Below are 13,674 nucleotides of genomic sequence, written 5' to 3' on the forward strand. Positions count from 1 at the left end.
AGCTGCCACCCCAAGAACCCATACCAGCACTCCAGAAAGCCCCCCCCACTGGCCACCAATATTGGAATTGGTGGAGAGGTGGAATATTGCGTCGGGGTACCAGCCCTACCGTGTGAACATGGGACCCAACGGGTCCCACTTAGTCTAGTATATGTATATGTGTATATATTTGTATATATGTGTATTATATATATTATATATATATAATATTTTTCTCAAGATATATTTGTGAGAAAAAAAATATTTAATTCTCATAACAGCAAATGTATTTTATTATAAATCCTACAGCATTCCATTGAACTATTTTTCTTCCTTATACATAACAGGACACTACAGATTATGTTGCATATGTGGCAAAGGACCCAGTGAACCGTCGAGGTAATGAATGTTTTGATTTGCTTTTGCACTGCCAATGAATTCTTCAATTTTTTTGAAATAAGGAATTACACCCAGTGAAACCCAGAATAGATTTCTTCAGTACACTAGATAAAAATATTGAAGACATTTATGAATCATTAAATTATGATATTTAATGATATTGCTGCACTCATTGTGTCATGAAAATCATCTCATTAAATGAACATGAGCATTAATATCATTAACATCTCACAACTACGTTTTATGATAATTGGTATCAATTTGCAATTAAAAATTACACAAGAAAATGGGCTGAATTTCAGTTAGGTTGTAACTTTATGGATGGATATGACTTTGTTTTAGTATCTCGTTGAAAAATTATGGTTAGAATAAATGTTCTCTGTAAATTTAAAAAAAAAATCTCGGAGTAAAAATAGTTTGCACCTTTTTTTCCCTGTCAGTGTGGAGGTATCATATTACATAGCTGTCATGTCTTATCATGACTTCTTTCTGACAGATGATACCTTTTGCAAGATGCGATATCCAAGTGGCTAATTGAGGGAGGGTATGTCAAACCACCTGTATTGTGAACAACAGAAATAAGTACTTACCTAACCTTAGGAACTATAGCCTGGAAATGACTGGTTGAGTCTAAATAGTGCCAATGCACTCTTATGACATTTTGTTTTTAACTTTAATGCAGATGTTATTGCTAGCATAAGAATCGTGCAAGTACAATACTGTAAAGGTGCGTAAATAGTTTGGACTAAAGTTATCAATGACTTAGATTTGCCAGAATTTTGCTGAAAGCATTATTGGCAACCCATACAGAGACTCGAATGCAACTATCATTTACTTAAGTTAATCCTCCCATCTCTATGAATATTTGACAGGATAGAAATAAATGTACAACCAATATCAATCTGAGGCTTTTCATGGCTTTCCCCTCACATTGATGTTTTGACCATAATATTTGGCTTCTTGGATATCGTACCAAATAAACCAGCTGTATTTGTGCTATCAATATCAAAGTTGGTATTAGGAGAACATTTGTGAATTATTTAAACAGAAGAAAACTTTACTTAAATTTAGAGTCTGCGCTTTTTGTAGAATCTCTATCCACTGTTCAAATCTGCTAATGCAAAATCAGATTTACTAGAGGTGTTTCTGCCCCTGGAGAATAATAATGTCCATTGTCCTGCCCACTGTTTGTTCCAAGGAAAAAAACAGAAAACCTTGGAATACCCACACCACTTGCTTTGGATGTAATTTGCTGACCAAGTGTGTCTCCCTATTGATTCCAGGCAGTCCTTTAGGAAGTCCTAGTTACTTTTATGTGGTCCCATTTTTGTCTTATACAGGTTTTAGTTATTCAGTAGCATAAGTCTTATTAATATCATCAAGTGCCTGAGTAAATGCAACCAAGACCAAGATTGTTACATGACTGAATTATTCTCCCACCATATATCTGGGATCTGCTGGCTAATTTGGAATAGCAAGTACTCGAGAAACATAAGCATAGGATTAAACCATTCAGTCTAGTTCATTTAGTTTAGAAACGCAGCATGGAAACAGATCTCTGGAACTCTCTGCCACAGAGGGTAGTTGAGGCCAGTTCATTGGCTATATTTAAGAGGGAGTTAGATGTGGCCCTTGTGGCCAAGGGGATCAGAGGGTATGGAGAGAAGGCAGGTACGGGATACTGAGTGGGATGATCAGCCATGATCATATTAAATGGCGGTGCAGGCTCGAAGGGCCGAATGGCCTACTCCTGCACCTAATTTCTATGTTTCTATGACCCTTGGCCCTACCAAATCCATGCCAACCAGCATGCCAACCTGTACACTATTTCTATCCTACATACTAGAGACAATTTACAGAAGCCAATGAACCTACAAACCTGCACGTCTATGGAATGTGGGAGGAAACCAGAGCACCCGGTGAAAACCCATGCAGTCACAGGGAGAACGAACAAACTCTGTACAGACAGCACCCATAGATTGAACTCGGGTATCTGATGCTGTAAAGCATCAGCTCTACCGCTGCACCACTGTGCCACCCACTGTGCAGTCCTTTGAACTTATTCTGACAAATGATTGTATTGTGGTGGATGAGCATCTTAATCCCATTTATCCATCATTTTCTGTAATGCCTTTATACTTTAACTAACAAAAGTAGGGAGATTGCAGTGTTGAATTAAAAGCCAGGTACATTTTCAATTTGCCCAACATTCATACTTTGTGGGATTCAAATTTATGATTTTGACGACTTTTTTGTGAAGAATTGTGTGAAAGAAGGTGACGTAAATAACGGAAGAAATTGGTTAATTAGCTCAGAAAATATGTATGGGCAGACCACAAGAGAACTAGGCATGAACTGGCTACGGTAAATTGGGTAATTGTACCAAATGGGTTGATAGTGGACATGTAATGGATAATATTTAGAGAATATACACATGAATCACAACAATTGCTCACTCTCATGTTTGACAAAATAATTTAGGAGTAATATTAAATCAAAACAGTGTTCAATAAAAATTGCCAAAAAAAACAGTAGACTTGAGATTTGGGAGAAGTTCTGAGTTCAACGAAAGAGACTAAAGAACTGTCTAAGAGGGAGAAGATTAAATGTTGGACACATAGCTGGATTGGGCAGGAGAAGAAGGAGGGTGTGTGTTGTGCAGCAGATGTGAAGGGGCTTCGATGTGGTTTAGACAAGCTTGATGAATGAGAGATGCAGTTTAATGAGGAGAATTTTGGGGTTATCCGTTTGGTTTTTATAGACAGAAAGACATAACTACTGGAATGATGATAGATGAGGAAGTAGGTGTCTTTGTGTGCCACTTAATGAAATCAATATCCCAAGTGCAATGAACAGGAGAGATAAATTATATGTTGATCTTCATCTCAGTGCAGGAGCAAGGATGCCTTGCTGCAGGGCCTTGTGAGACATTCTCTGGAGTCATATGTGCAGTTTTAGTCTCCTTATTTGAAGAAGAGTGTTCTTGTCATGGAGGTAGTGTAACAAACGTTTACTAGACTGATTCCTGGGTTGGACGGACTGATGAATGAGCAGAAATTTGTGAACTATGCCTATGGATCTTATGGAGTACTTGCTTTTTAAATAGCTAAGCCCGCTCACATTTGACAAAACCCATTTAAAACAGTAAAGCAGATTAGCTCATGTAATTAGGATAAATCAAAACCATTATTGTTTCATACTTTAACCACATACCTGTCTTGAGCTGTCCACACTGTAACTGCATTTGGCCAATTGTGGTTTACAGAATCCATAATGAAATGTTCAGATTGCAATACCAATTTTGCTGTGCAGTGAATCACATTTAATTTTATTCTGCGAATTTGGTGCTGTTGACATTACTTGCAGAAATCTATTATTGTGATCACAGGAATGAATCTTATATTTGATTTGACAGCTAAAGTTAATTCAGTAGAAATCATGTATAAGCTGAAACATGACAGCTGTTATTTAATGTTTTTAAAGCATGCCATATATTGGAATGCTGTGACGGGTTGGCTCAAGATGTTATCAGTACCATAGGCCAAGCTTTTGAACTTCGATTCAAGCAATATCTACAGTGTCCCACTAAGATATCTAGTATACATAGCAGGTGAGTACTGATAGCATTGCCAATTGTTTTGTTATTCATTCCTGCAATAAATTTGGGAAGTGTATTTTTATCAATTGAAAAAAAATCAAAGCAAGCTGAGAGTATAAATATTAAAGCATGCAATAGGAAATTAAATGTGGATGAAAACCAGCACTTTTAAAAAAATGTTCCAAGGGTTTTAACTGGTCAATGATGTTAGAACTAGGGAATGGACATCTTTCCATTTCAGTCACCTAGCCAAGATGGTTGACCATCAAATTGAGATCCAAGATAACTTACCACTCAATTCAATACCACCAGCTGATATGCCCTGAAGCGCACATACTGTAGGTAAGGGACAGTTGAGCCAGATGCAAAGTAAGGTTTCCTGGAAACAATCCTCAACAATTTCTCAGTCTGTCTTGACAAGAATGACAACTTTTCTATTTCTTGTTGCAGGTTTACTATAGCCTACATGTGCAAAAGATTTAAAGCACAATTGCTATGAGTATAAAATCACTAAGATAATCACCGAGTAGCCAAAACATATTTACATGAAATGGAAGCAGGCAAATTAATTGTGTTAACTTATATGTCAGGATCGAATTGCAATGTAGAACCCAGAAGTGAAAAGCATTCTTGTGATTATTGGACCATTCAAGTCCTTGATTTGTTCTGTGGCTCTGTAATTGCAACTTGATGGTACTTTAAAGGAATCTAATGTTGTAAGGCTGCGCGCATCACTAGAAGTACTGTCATTTCTCACTTTTGAATGGGCAATCACTAGGACTGAGTAATGTATCAGGCATAGTTAACCAGCACCACTTTTGTACATTTTATGTTAATTTCTGATTTTAACTGGTTTGTTAACTGGTTAACAAAATTTATTTTGTGTCTGATGGTTAAAAGTCAAAAATGAGTATGCTATATATTTTGAAAGAATGTTCAATTTCAAATTAAATATTAGATCATGTAAATTCTTTGTTTAGAATTGCTGAATAAAGTACCACACAACCCTATTCCATTCATTGGTAAGTATATTCCAAGAAAATAAATAACATAATTGTATTTCTTACTTATTAATCCCCCATATTTCACTAAATTGCAGCTCAAGAGATTACAAAGAGTTTACTGCCTATTGACCAAGCAGCTGCTTGATAATCATTTCAAATATTCAAAAGGCAGGTACGGGATACTGAGTTGGATGATCAGCCATGATCATATTGAATGGCGGTGCAGGCTCGAAGGGCCGAATGGCCTACTCCCGCACCTAATTTCTATGTTTCTATGTTTCTATTACCAAGCACAAAGGAATTGGATTTTTGTTGGCAAATATACGAAGAAAATCCACCACTGGTTGATAAGGGTTTTTTTTTCTAAGTTTAAGAAAGTATACATTTAAATATGCCAATGCTTTCCAATTTGCCTCCAGTCAAATCAATGAGGTGGTAAACATATTTTGTTATTTTAGTAGTAGCAAGGCAACCCCAGCATGTTTTTATTTAGCCATCTTGAACCTGCAATTACGACGATTCCTCCCCGCTACAGATGCTACTCGACCTGCTGTGTTCCGCCAACAATTTGTTGTTTACTTCAAATTCCAGCATCTGCAGTCTCTTGTGCCTCTTTTTTTTAGATCTCGCTATTATTCTGAAATTAATGTTAAGATTGTAGCACTAAAACACTAAAGGAAAAAAAAGGCCACAAATATGGGGCTGAATTTCCAGTTGCTAATTTGCCGCGAGGAAGCCTGGCATCAAATGAGAAACCCATGATAGAGCAACATGTCTGTCAATGTTTTTTAAACTCAACCACTGTTTCTCTGACACTGCCAGCAATGGGAAAGTTCAGAATTTCTACCTGTGTGTGTGGTTGCAGAAGACCTGGAATTTCTACATCTCATTGTCTTTTACCTTTTATGATGACTCTCAACTGTTGAACACCTCAAGGTATTAAATGGCAGGGCAATAACTTCTTACAAATTCACAGAACGTAGACTGGGGAAGCTTATCACCATTTCTTAATAAAAATATTCATTTCTTTGGAGCATTGCTAGCAAGCCATGCATTTGTTGCCCATCCCTATATGACTTGAGAAATGGTGGTGAAGCACCTCCTTGAACTACTGCAGTTCTTCTCCTGAACTTCTTCAGTGTGGTAGGGTAGGAATATTCAGTGATGAAAAAGCAATGTAGATTGAGATATTCCCATGCTTGTGCGTGGTGATAGAGTTGTGGGTTTGGGAGATGCCTTTGAAGTTCTTGCTGCTTTCAGGCACATATTTCTTTCTTTGCTTGAGGAATTCTGAGTGGAACTCGGCATTATGCCATGTTTAGTTAAGGTCTCCATGTGTGAAGTAGCTCCATGTAGCTGGGTCCTGAACTTTCTGTCACAACGGCAGCAGACATTCAGGGTGGGCAGTAGGACATCAAAAACCATAGCCGTGAGCACTGGCTCACCCCAAGGCTGTGTCCTAAGCCCCCTGCTGTTTAGTCTGCTGACACACGACTGTACTGCCAGACTCAATAACAACTTCATCAACAAGTTCGCTGATGACACAACAGTAGTGGGTCTCATCAGTGACAATGATGAATCGGCGTACAGGATGGAGGTGGAGCTGCTCACAGGTTGGTGCAAATCCCACAACCTCATTCTTAACGTGGGAAAAACTAAGGAGATGGTGGTTGACTTCAGGAGGGCGGGGAAACAACACCATACACCTCTGCACATCGACGGAGCTGATGTGGAAAGGGTCAGCAGCATAAAGTACTTAGGACTACATCTGTCTGATGACCTGACGTCCACGGCCATCACCACAGCTCTGGTCAAGAGAGCCCAGCAGCGACTTCACCCTCTCCGAAGACTATGTAAAGCAGGCCTCCCCACCACACACCTACGGACTTTTTATAGGGGGACTGTCGAGAGCACACTGACATACGGCATCACTTCCTGGTTCGGGAGCTGCAAGGCGTACGAACGGCACCAACTGGACAGGATAGTGAAGACCGCAAGCAGGATTATTGGTGCTCCACTCCCCTTCCTGCTGGACATATACAAGAAGAGATGTATCAACAGAGCCATCTCCATCATCAAAGACCCTTACCACCCATCGCATGACATTTTCTCCATCCTCCCATCTGGGAAGAGGTACAGGAGCATTAGCTGCAAAACCAGCAGGATGCTCCTCAGCTTCTTCCCACAGGCTATAAGACTGTTAAATGGACTTTGCCCCCTGCCAAGTATCGCGCACAAACCCCCACACTGCAGCAGAGCCACTGTTGTGCCGCTGCCGGTCGGAACGGCTGTTGAATGTTTAGTAGAGTGTTAAATTTGTTCATGACATGTATTTTTTAATTTTAATTCCTATTTATTTTTTTTGTTTATTTATTTATTTTTTTTGTTTATTTATTTTATTAGAAGTTAATACATCACAAAACAGTACAGTAGCACCTAATTTTAGGTGCCAACTATGTAATAACGTAATCCATTCTATGTACAACCTCTAGTTTTATGTTGTAAGAAAGAAGTAAGCAGAACAAGAAAAAGAAAGCAATAGAAAGGGGAAAAAGTGGAGAAATAGATGGTAGAGAGTAGAAAAACGTGAAGTGTGTATATAAAAAATAAAAAAAAAAAAAAAAAGGAAGAGAGAAAGAGGAAAGTAGAAATAGAAGAGAAGGCCCCTTAAAAGAGAATTTTTCAAATCTGTATTCGGAGATGTAGCTCTATCCGCGTCATGAACTGAAATCAGCAATCCTTACGGCACCGCTGCATCACATGATTCCAAAAAGTCGATGAAAGGAGACCAACTCTTTAAGAATTGGTCATATTTATCTATTAGTCGGAGTCTCATTTCTTCAAGGCGTGCTATGTCCATCATATTCCTAATCCACATTTTAACAGTTGGTGTGGTTGTATTTTTCCAAAATTTAAGTATCAATTTCTTTCCAATTATTAACCCGTAATTAAAAAAAACATTTTGATCTTTATTTAAATTGGTATCTTCTCCTATTATTCCAAATATAATCCATTCCGTTTTGGGTTCCAGTCTTGACTTGAAAATCTTTGTAAATATATCAAATATATCACTCCAAAATTTATTCAACTTTGTACATCCAACAAATGAGTGTGTTATATTAGCGTTTTGAAACAAACATTTATCGCATCTGGGAGAGACGTTTGGATAAAATTTATTCAACCTCGTTTTTGAATAATATAGTCTATGTAATAATTTGAATTGAATTAAATTATGTCTTGCATTAATAGAACAATTATGTGTATTCATCAAATATTTTTCCCATCTATCCTTAGAGATCTTTGTCATTAGCTCTTGTTCCCAATCTTCCCTTAATGCTTCTGTTGAGGGTGATTCTCTATTTAATATATTATTATAAAAGTATGATATTAATTTTTGTGAATCAGCCTTGATATTCATTGCTTCTTCTAAAGGATCTAAAAATATAGTTTGAAATCTATGTGTATGTTTCTTCATAAAGTCACATACCTGTATATATTTAAAATATTGATTATCCTTCAATTTAAATTTTAATTTTAATTGTTGAAATGATAACAGTTTGCCCACTTCATACATGTCCCCTACTTTCCTAATCCCCAGTCTATCCCATTGTTGATATGTGTTGTCGATGAGAGAAGGTTTGAATGCGGGGTTGTTCAATAGTGGGGTTAATACTGATAAATTATTTAATTTCAAGGATGCTTTTATTTGTTTCCAAATTCTTATTATATTGTGAATAATTGGGTTCTTCTTATATATTATACTATTCAATTTTATCGGTGAGAGCAGAATCGTTCCTATATCGTACGGATAGCACTCCTCTTTCTCCATTCTTATCCACTCCAACTGCTGAGTGGAACTATCTAGCCAGTATATTATGTTCTTAATATGCACTGCCCAGTAGTAATATATAAAGTAGTAGTAATTCCTATTTATTTTTTAATGCAAACTGAATGGACACTGGTTGAGCAACGTTTTTTTGTTTCCTCTGGGTATGCGAATACTCAGGAAATGACAATAAAGATTTACAATTACAATTACAATTACAAAGTTAAGATGGAAGGAACAATGTAATACCAAGGGGCTGCAGATGCTGCTTTATAGCAAAGGTGTATGCAAAATGCTGGAGTAACTTAGTGGGTCAGGCAACATCTGAAGAAGGGTCCCAGCCTGAAACATCACCTATCCATTTTCTCAGAGATGCTGCCTGTCCTGCTGAGTCACTCCAGCATTTAGTGTCTACTAGACTAAGTGGGACCCATTGGGTCCCAATCACAAGGGAGGCCTGGTCCCCCAACGCAACCCGTTCCCCGAATGCAGTATTCCACTACTCAACCATAGCCCCCAACTGCGCAGGCGCGTCTCATTGCCCTTATCCCCCTGTACTCCCTCTCCATCCTCTTCATTCTCCCTCTTCTGCAGAGCAGGGAGATGGGGAGGGGGAGGTAAAGGCGGAGGAAGAGGCCTACCTTGCCCTGGGTGCCGGTCCTCTTCCTTCCAGCGCTCTTCCTCGGTGCTGCTGGAAGGAAGAGGACCCGGTGCTGCTCCTCGGGGCAGGGGCTGAAGGGGTGGGGTGGCGACGAACGGAGCCTGGAGCCGGGGGGGGGGGGGGGGGGGGGTGGTAGGGGGGCGGCAGTGAGCGTCCTGGAGGCGGGAGAGAGGGAGGGGGAGGGCTTCAGGCTGGGGAACCCCAGCCCAGGGCCGGGGGGGGATGGAGGGGGGCAGAAATTAAAACAATGGAACTTACCCATGGAGCCCCACTTTCAAGAGAGAGCTAGATAGGGCTCTTAAAAATAGCGGAGTCAGGGGATATGGGGAGAAGGCAGGAACGGGGCTCTGATTGTGGATGATCGCCATGATCACATTGAATGGCGGTACTGGCTTGAAGGGCCAAATGGCCTACTCCTGTCTATTGAGCCGTCGTTTGCCGTGGTGGAAAAAAAGATGGCGATATCAATTCTGGGAAGGCCCCATCTGTGCCGGTGCAGCTGAGGACTCGCCGGGTGCCCTTTGTGATGCTAGTAAAGAAGCGCACGGGAACTCTCTCCCAACTGCGCATGTGCGTTTTTAAACCTTAATAATGTTTAAAATATACCATTGATCTGAACAAACCTTATTTCACCTACAGCACAGGACAATGGTGAGTAAGGTGGCTCAAAAATCGTAGCGTTATCATGTACCATTTTTGTGCAAATAGAAAAACAATGCACACCTGCAGATAACAAGATGAGTTTTAGTTGTGTATATATATGTATATGTATATGTGTATATATATATGTATATATATATGTGTGTATATATATATGTGTGTATATATATATATATATATGTATATGTATATGTTTCACTTACAACACAAGACAATGGTGAGTAAGGTGGTGCAAAAATCATAGCGCTATTGTGTACCGTTTATGCGCAAATAGAAAAACAACACAAACCTGCATAGGGTCGGTGGGGGCGCTGCAAGCCGGCGCCCTGTCAGCAGCGTGTCCGTTTTTTTCCAACTTTTTTTGTTTTTTTAGTATGTTTTAAAGTATGTTTTTAATGTTTCTTTGTGTGTCTTGTGTGGGGGGTGGTGTGGGGGGGTGAGGGGGAAACCGTTTCGGTCGCCTCCTCCATGGAGAGGCGACTTTTTCCAGGTCGCCTCCCCCGTGACCTAACAACGAGGATTGGGCGGCCTTTCCTGGAGACGCGCCCGGGGCTTCAGCAGCGTGCATAGCGTGGACTCTCGGCATGGAGCAGGTGAGCCCTTGCTGTGGCTTGCCGGAGGGGAGCGTTTTGTTTCGCTGGCACGAGGCAGCCGGCAGCCTGAAGCCGCGGTCTGCAGAGTTTTAGCTGGCGTGGTTTCCGCAGCCCGGGATCCATCATGGGGGACCCGGGAGAAGAAGGAGTTTCCACCGCCGGCCCGCGGGCCAACTTCTACCGCGGACCTGGCGTGAAGTCACCATCACCCCTGGAGGGGAGCTTCAAACAACCTAAAGCCGCGGTCTCCAGTGGGGAAGAGCCGATCCTGGACTGACTCTGAACTCTGGTCCCGACGACGGGGGGAAATGGAGGAGGACTGGCCAAATTTTGTGCCTTCCACCACAGTGATGAATGCTGTGGTGGATGTTTGTGTTAAAGTTTTATTGTGTACTAGACTAAGTGGGACCCGTTGGGTCCCATGTTCACACGAGAGGGCTGGTCCCCGACGCAATATTCCACCTCTCCACCAATTCCAATATTGGTGGCCAGCGGGGGGGGGGGGGGGGGGGGGGGGCTTCTGGAGTGCTGGTATGGGTTCTTGGGGTGGCAGCTCAGTCCCTCAAGCCTGATCTGCTGGCAGCTCACTCACGGCTGGTGGGCTGGCAGGTGACTCATGACTATTCCTTGAAATTCCATTTCAAGCAGGGTACAAGTCCACCAAATTCAAATCCATGTTCCTACCATTCCAAGCAGGGTTCAAGGCCACCAAATTCAAGTGCAGTTTCTTACCACTATGAGCAGGGTGCAAGGCCACAGAATTCAAGGGCAGTTTCCAACCACTTCAAGCAGGGTGCAAGGCCACCGAATTCATGTGCAGTTTCATACCACTTCAAGCTGGATCCAAGGCCACCAAATACAAGTGCAGTTTCATACCACTTTCAGCAGGGTGCAAGGCCACCAAATTCACAAAGTACAAATCACAGTTCAGTAGACATTCAGTGTGTTCAGTTGATTCACAGCTCAGACAGTCATGACCTCTCCCTCCCCCATCATGCAGAGACTGAGCCACACCCACGCTTCCGGGTTTTATAACACCTCCCCCTCCCACCAGAAAAGTGTGGCTTTCAGGGCGTGATTGACAGGAGAGAGATTCTCAACATTTTTTAAACACTAATAACACTTTTATTTTTCATTGATGGGAAGAATTCTCTGCACCTGCTCAGCGGAGGGGGGACTGAGTAAGATGGCCAAAAATCACAGCCATAAGTGTAGCGTTTTATCTAAAATCAATATACAGTGCAAAAAGGAAGTACGTGCATTTGCAGTAGTGCCTTTTAACTTCAAGCCAAATCACCCAAGCCGCCATTTGCAGCAAGTAGTGCCTTTCAACTTCCAGCCAAAGCACCCAAACAACCATTTGCAGGCAGTGCCTTTTTACTTCAAACAAACCATATTTTCATTTTCAAACCACATTAAGGGTACTCATAGTTGTGTAGACATTTGTTCAGTGTTATTCAGAGCTCAGAGAGACGCGACCCTTGGCTTCATCCATCTTGCAGAGAGCGAGTGAGGCACACCACTTCCTGGTTTTATAGTTCCTCCCCCTCCCTCCAGCAGGGGCAGCAGAGAGAATAGTGATTGTTTTATACTTCAAGCCAAAGCTCCCAAGGCAGCATTTGCAGTAAGTAGTGCATTTCAACTTCAAGTACAGCACACCAGCCACCATTTGCAGTAAGTAGTGCCTTTCAACTTCAAGCAAAGCACCCAAGCCACCATTTGCAGTAAGTGGTGCCTTTCAACTTCAAGCCAAAGCACCCAAGCCACCATTTTCAGTAAGTAGTGCCTTTCAACTTCAAGCCAAAGCACCCAAGCCACCATTTGCAGTAAGTAGTGCCTTTCAATTTCAAGCCAAGCACCCAAGCCCCCATTTACAGTAACTAATGCCTTTCAACCTCAAGCCAAAGCACCCCAAGCCACCATTTGCAGTAAGTCGTGCCTTTCAACTTCAAGCCACACCCAAGCCATCATTTGCAGTAAGTAATGCCTTTCAACTTCAAACCAAAGCAACCAAGCCACCATTTGCAGTAATAGTGCCTTCCAACATCAAGCCAAAGCTCCCAAGCCACCAATTGCAGTAAGTAGTGCCTTTCAACTTCATGCCACCATTTGCAGTAAGTAGTGCCTTTCAACCTCATGCCACCATTTGCAGTAAGTGGTGTCTTTCAACTTCATGCCACCATTTGCAGTAAGTGGTGTCTTTCAACTTCAAGCCACACCCAAGCCACCATTTGCAGTAAGTAGTGCCTTTCAACTTCAATCCAAAGCAACCAAGCCACCATTTGCAGTAAGTAGTGTATTTCAACTTCCAGCCAAAGCACCCAAACAACCATTTGCAGGCAGTGCCTTTTTACTTCAAACAAACCATATTTTCATTTTCAAACCACATTAAGGGTACTCATAGTTGTGTAGACATTTGTTCAGTGTTATTCAGAGCTCAGAGAGACGCGACCCTTGGCTTCATCCATCTTGCAGAGAGCGAGTGAGGCACACCACTTCCTGGTTTTATAGTCCCTCCCCCTCCCTCCAACAGGGGTAGCAGAGAGAATAGTGATTGTTTTATACTTCAAGCCAAAGCTCCCAAGGCAGCATTTGCAGTAAGTAGTGCATTTCAACTTCAAGTACAGCACACCAGCCACCATTTGCAGTAAGTAGTGCCTTTCAACTTCAAGCAAAGCACCCAAGCCACCATTTGCAGTAAGTGGTGACTTTCAACTTCAAGCCAAAGCACCCAAGCCACCATTTGCAGTAAGTCGTGCCTTTCAACTTCAAGCCAAAGCACCCAAGCCATCATTTGCAGTAAGTAATGCCTTTCAACTTCAAACCAAAGCAACCAAGCCACCATTTGCAGTAATAGTGCCTTCCAACATCAAGCCAAAGCTCCCAAGCCACCAATTGCAGTCAGTAGTGCCTTTCAACTTAATGCCACCATTTGCAGTAAGTAGTGCCTTTCA

At 41.5% G+C, this 13,674-nt stretch overlaps 1 protein-coding gene across 1 annotated transcript in view; it reads left to right on the forward strand.

Annotated features, from left to right (window-relative positions):
* Positions 1-13,674, forward strand: part of shc3 (SHC (Src homology 2 domain containing) transforming protein 3) — a 141,156-nt gene that overhangs the window by 91,649 nt on the left and 35,833 nt on the right. The window contains exons 6-7 of the mRNA XM_055632882.1: positions 327-378; positions 3,862-3,988. Of these exons, the coding sequence (XP_055488857.1) occupies positions 327-378; positions 3,862-3,988 (179 nt within the window). The remainder of the gene's footprint in view (positions 1-326; positions 379-3,861; positions 3,989-13,674) is intronic.

This window comes from Leucoraja erinacea, chromosome 3, assembly GCF_028641065.1.
Source record: "Leucoraja erinacea ecotype New England chromosome 3, Leri_hhj_1, whole genome shotgun sequence".
Classification (NCBI taxonomy): Eukaryota; Metazoa; Chordata; class Chondrichthyes; order Rajiformes; family Rajidae; genus Leucoraja; species Leucoraja erinaceus.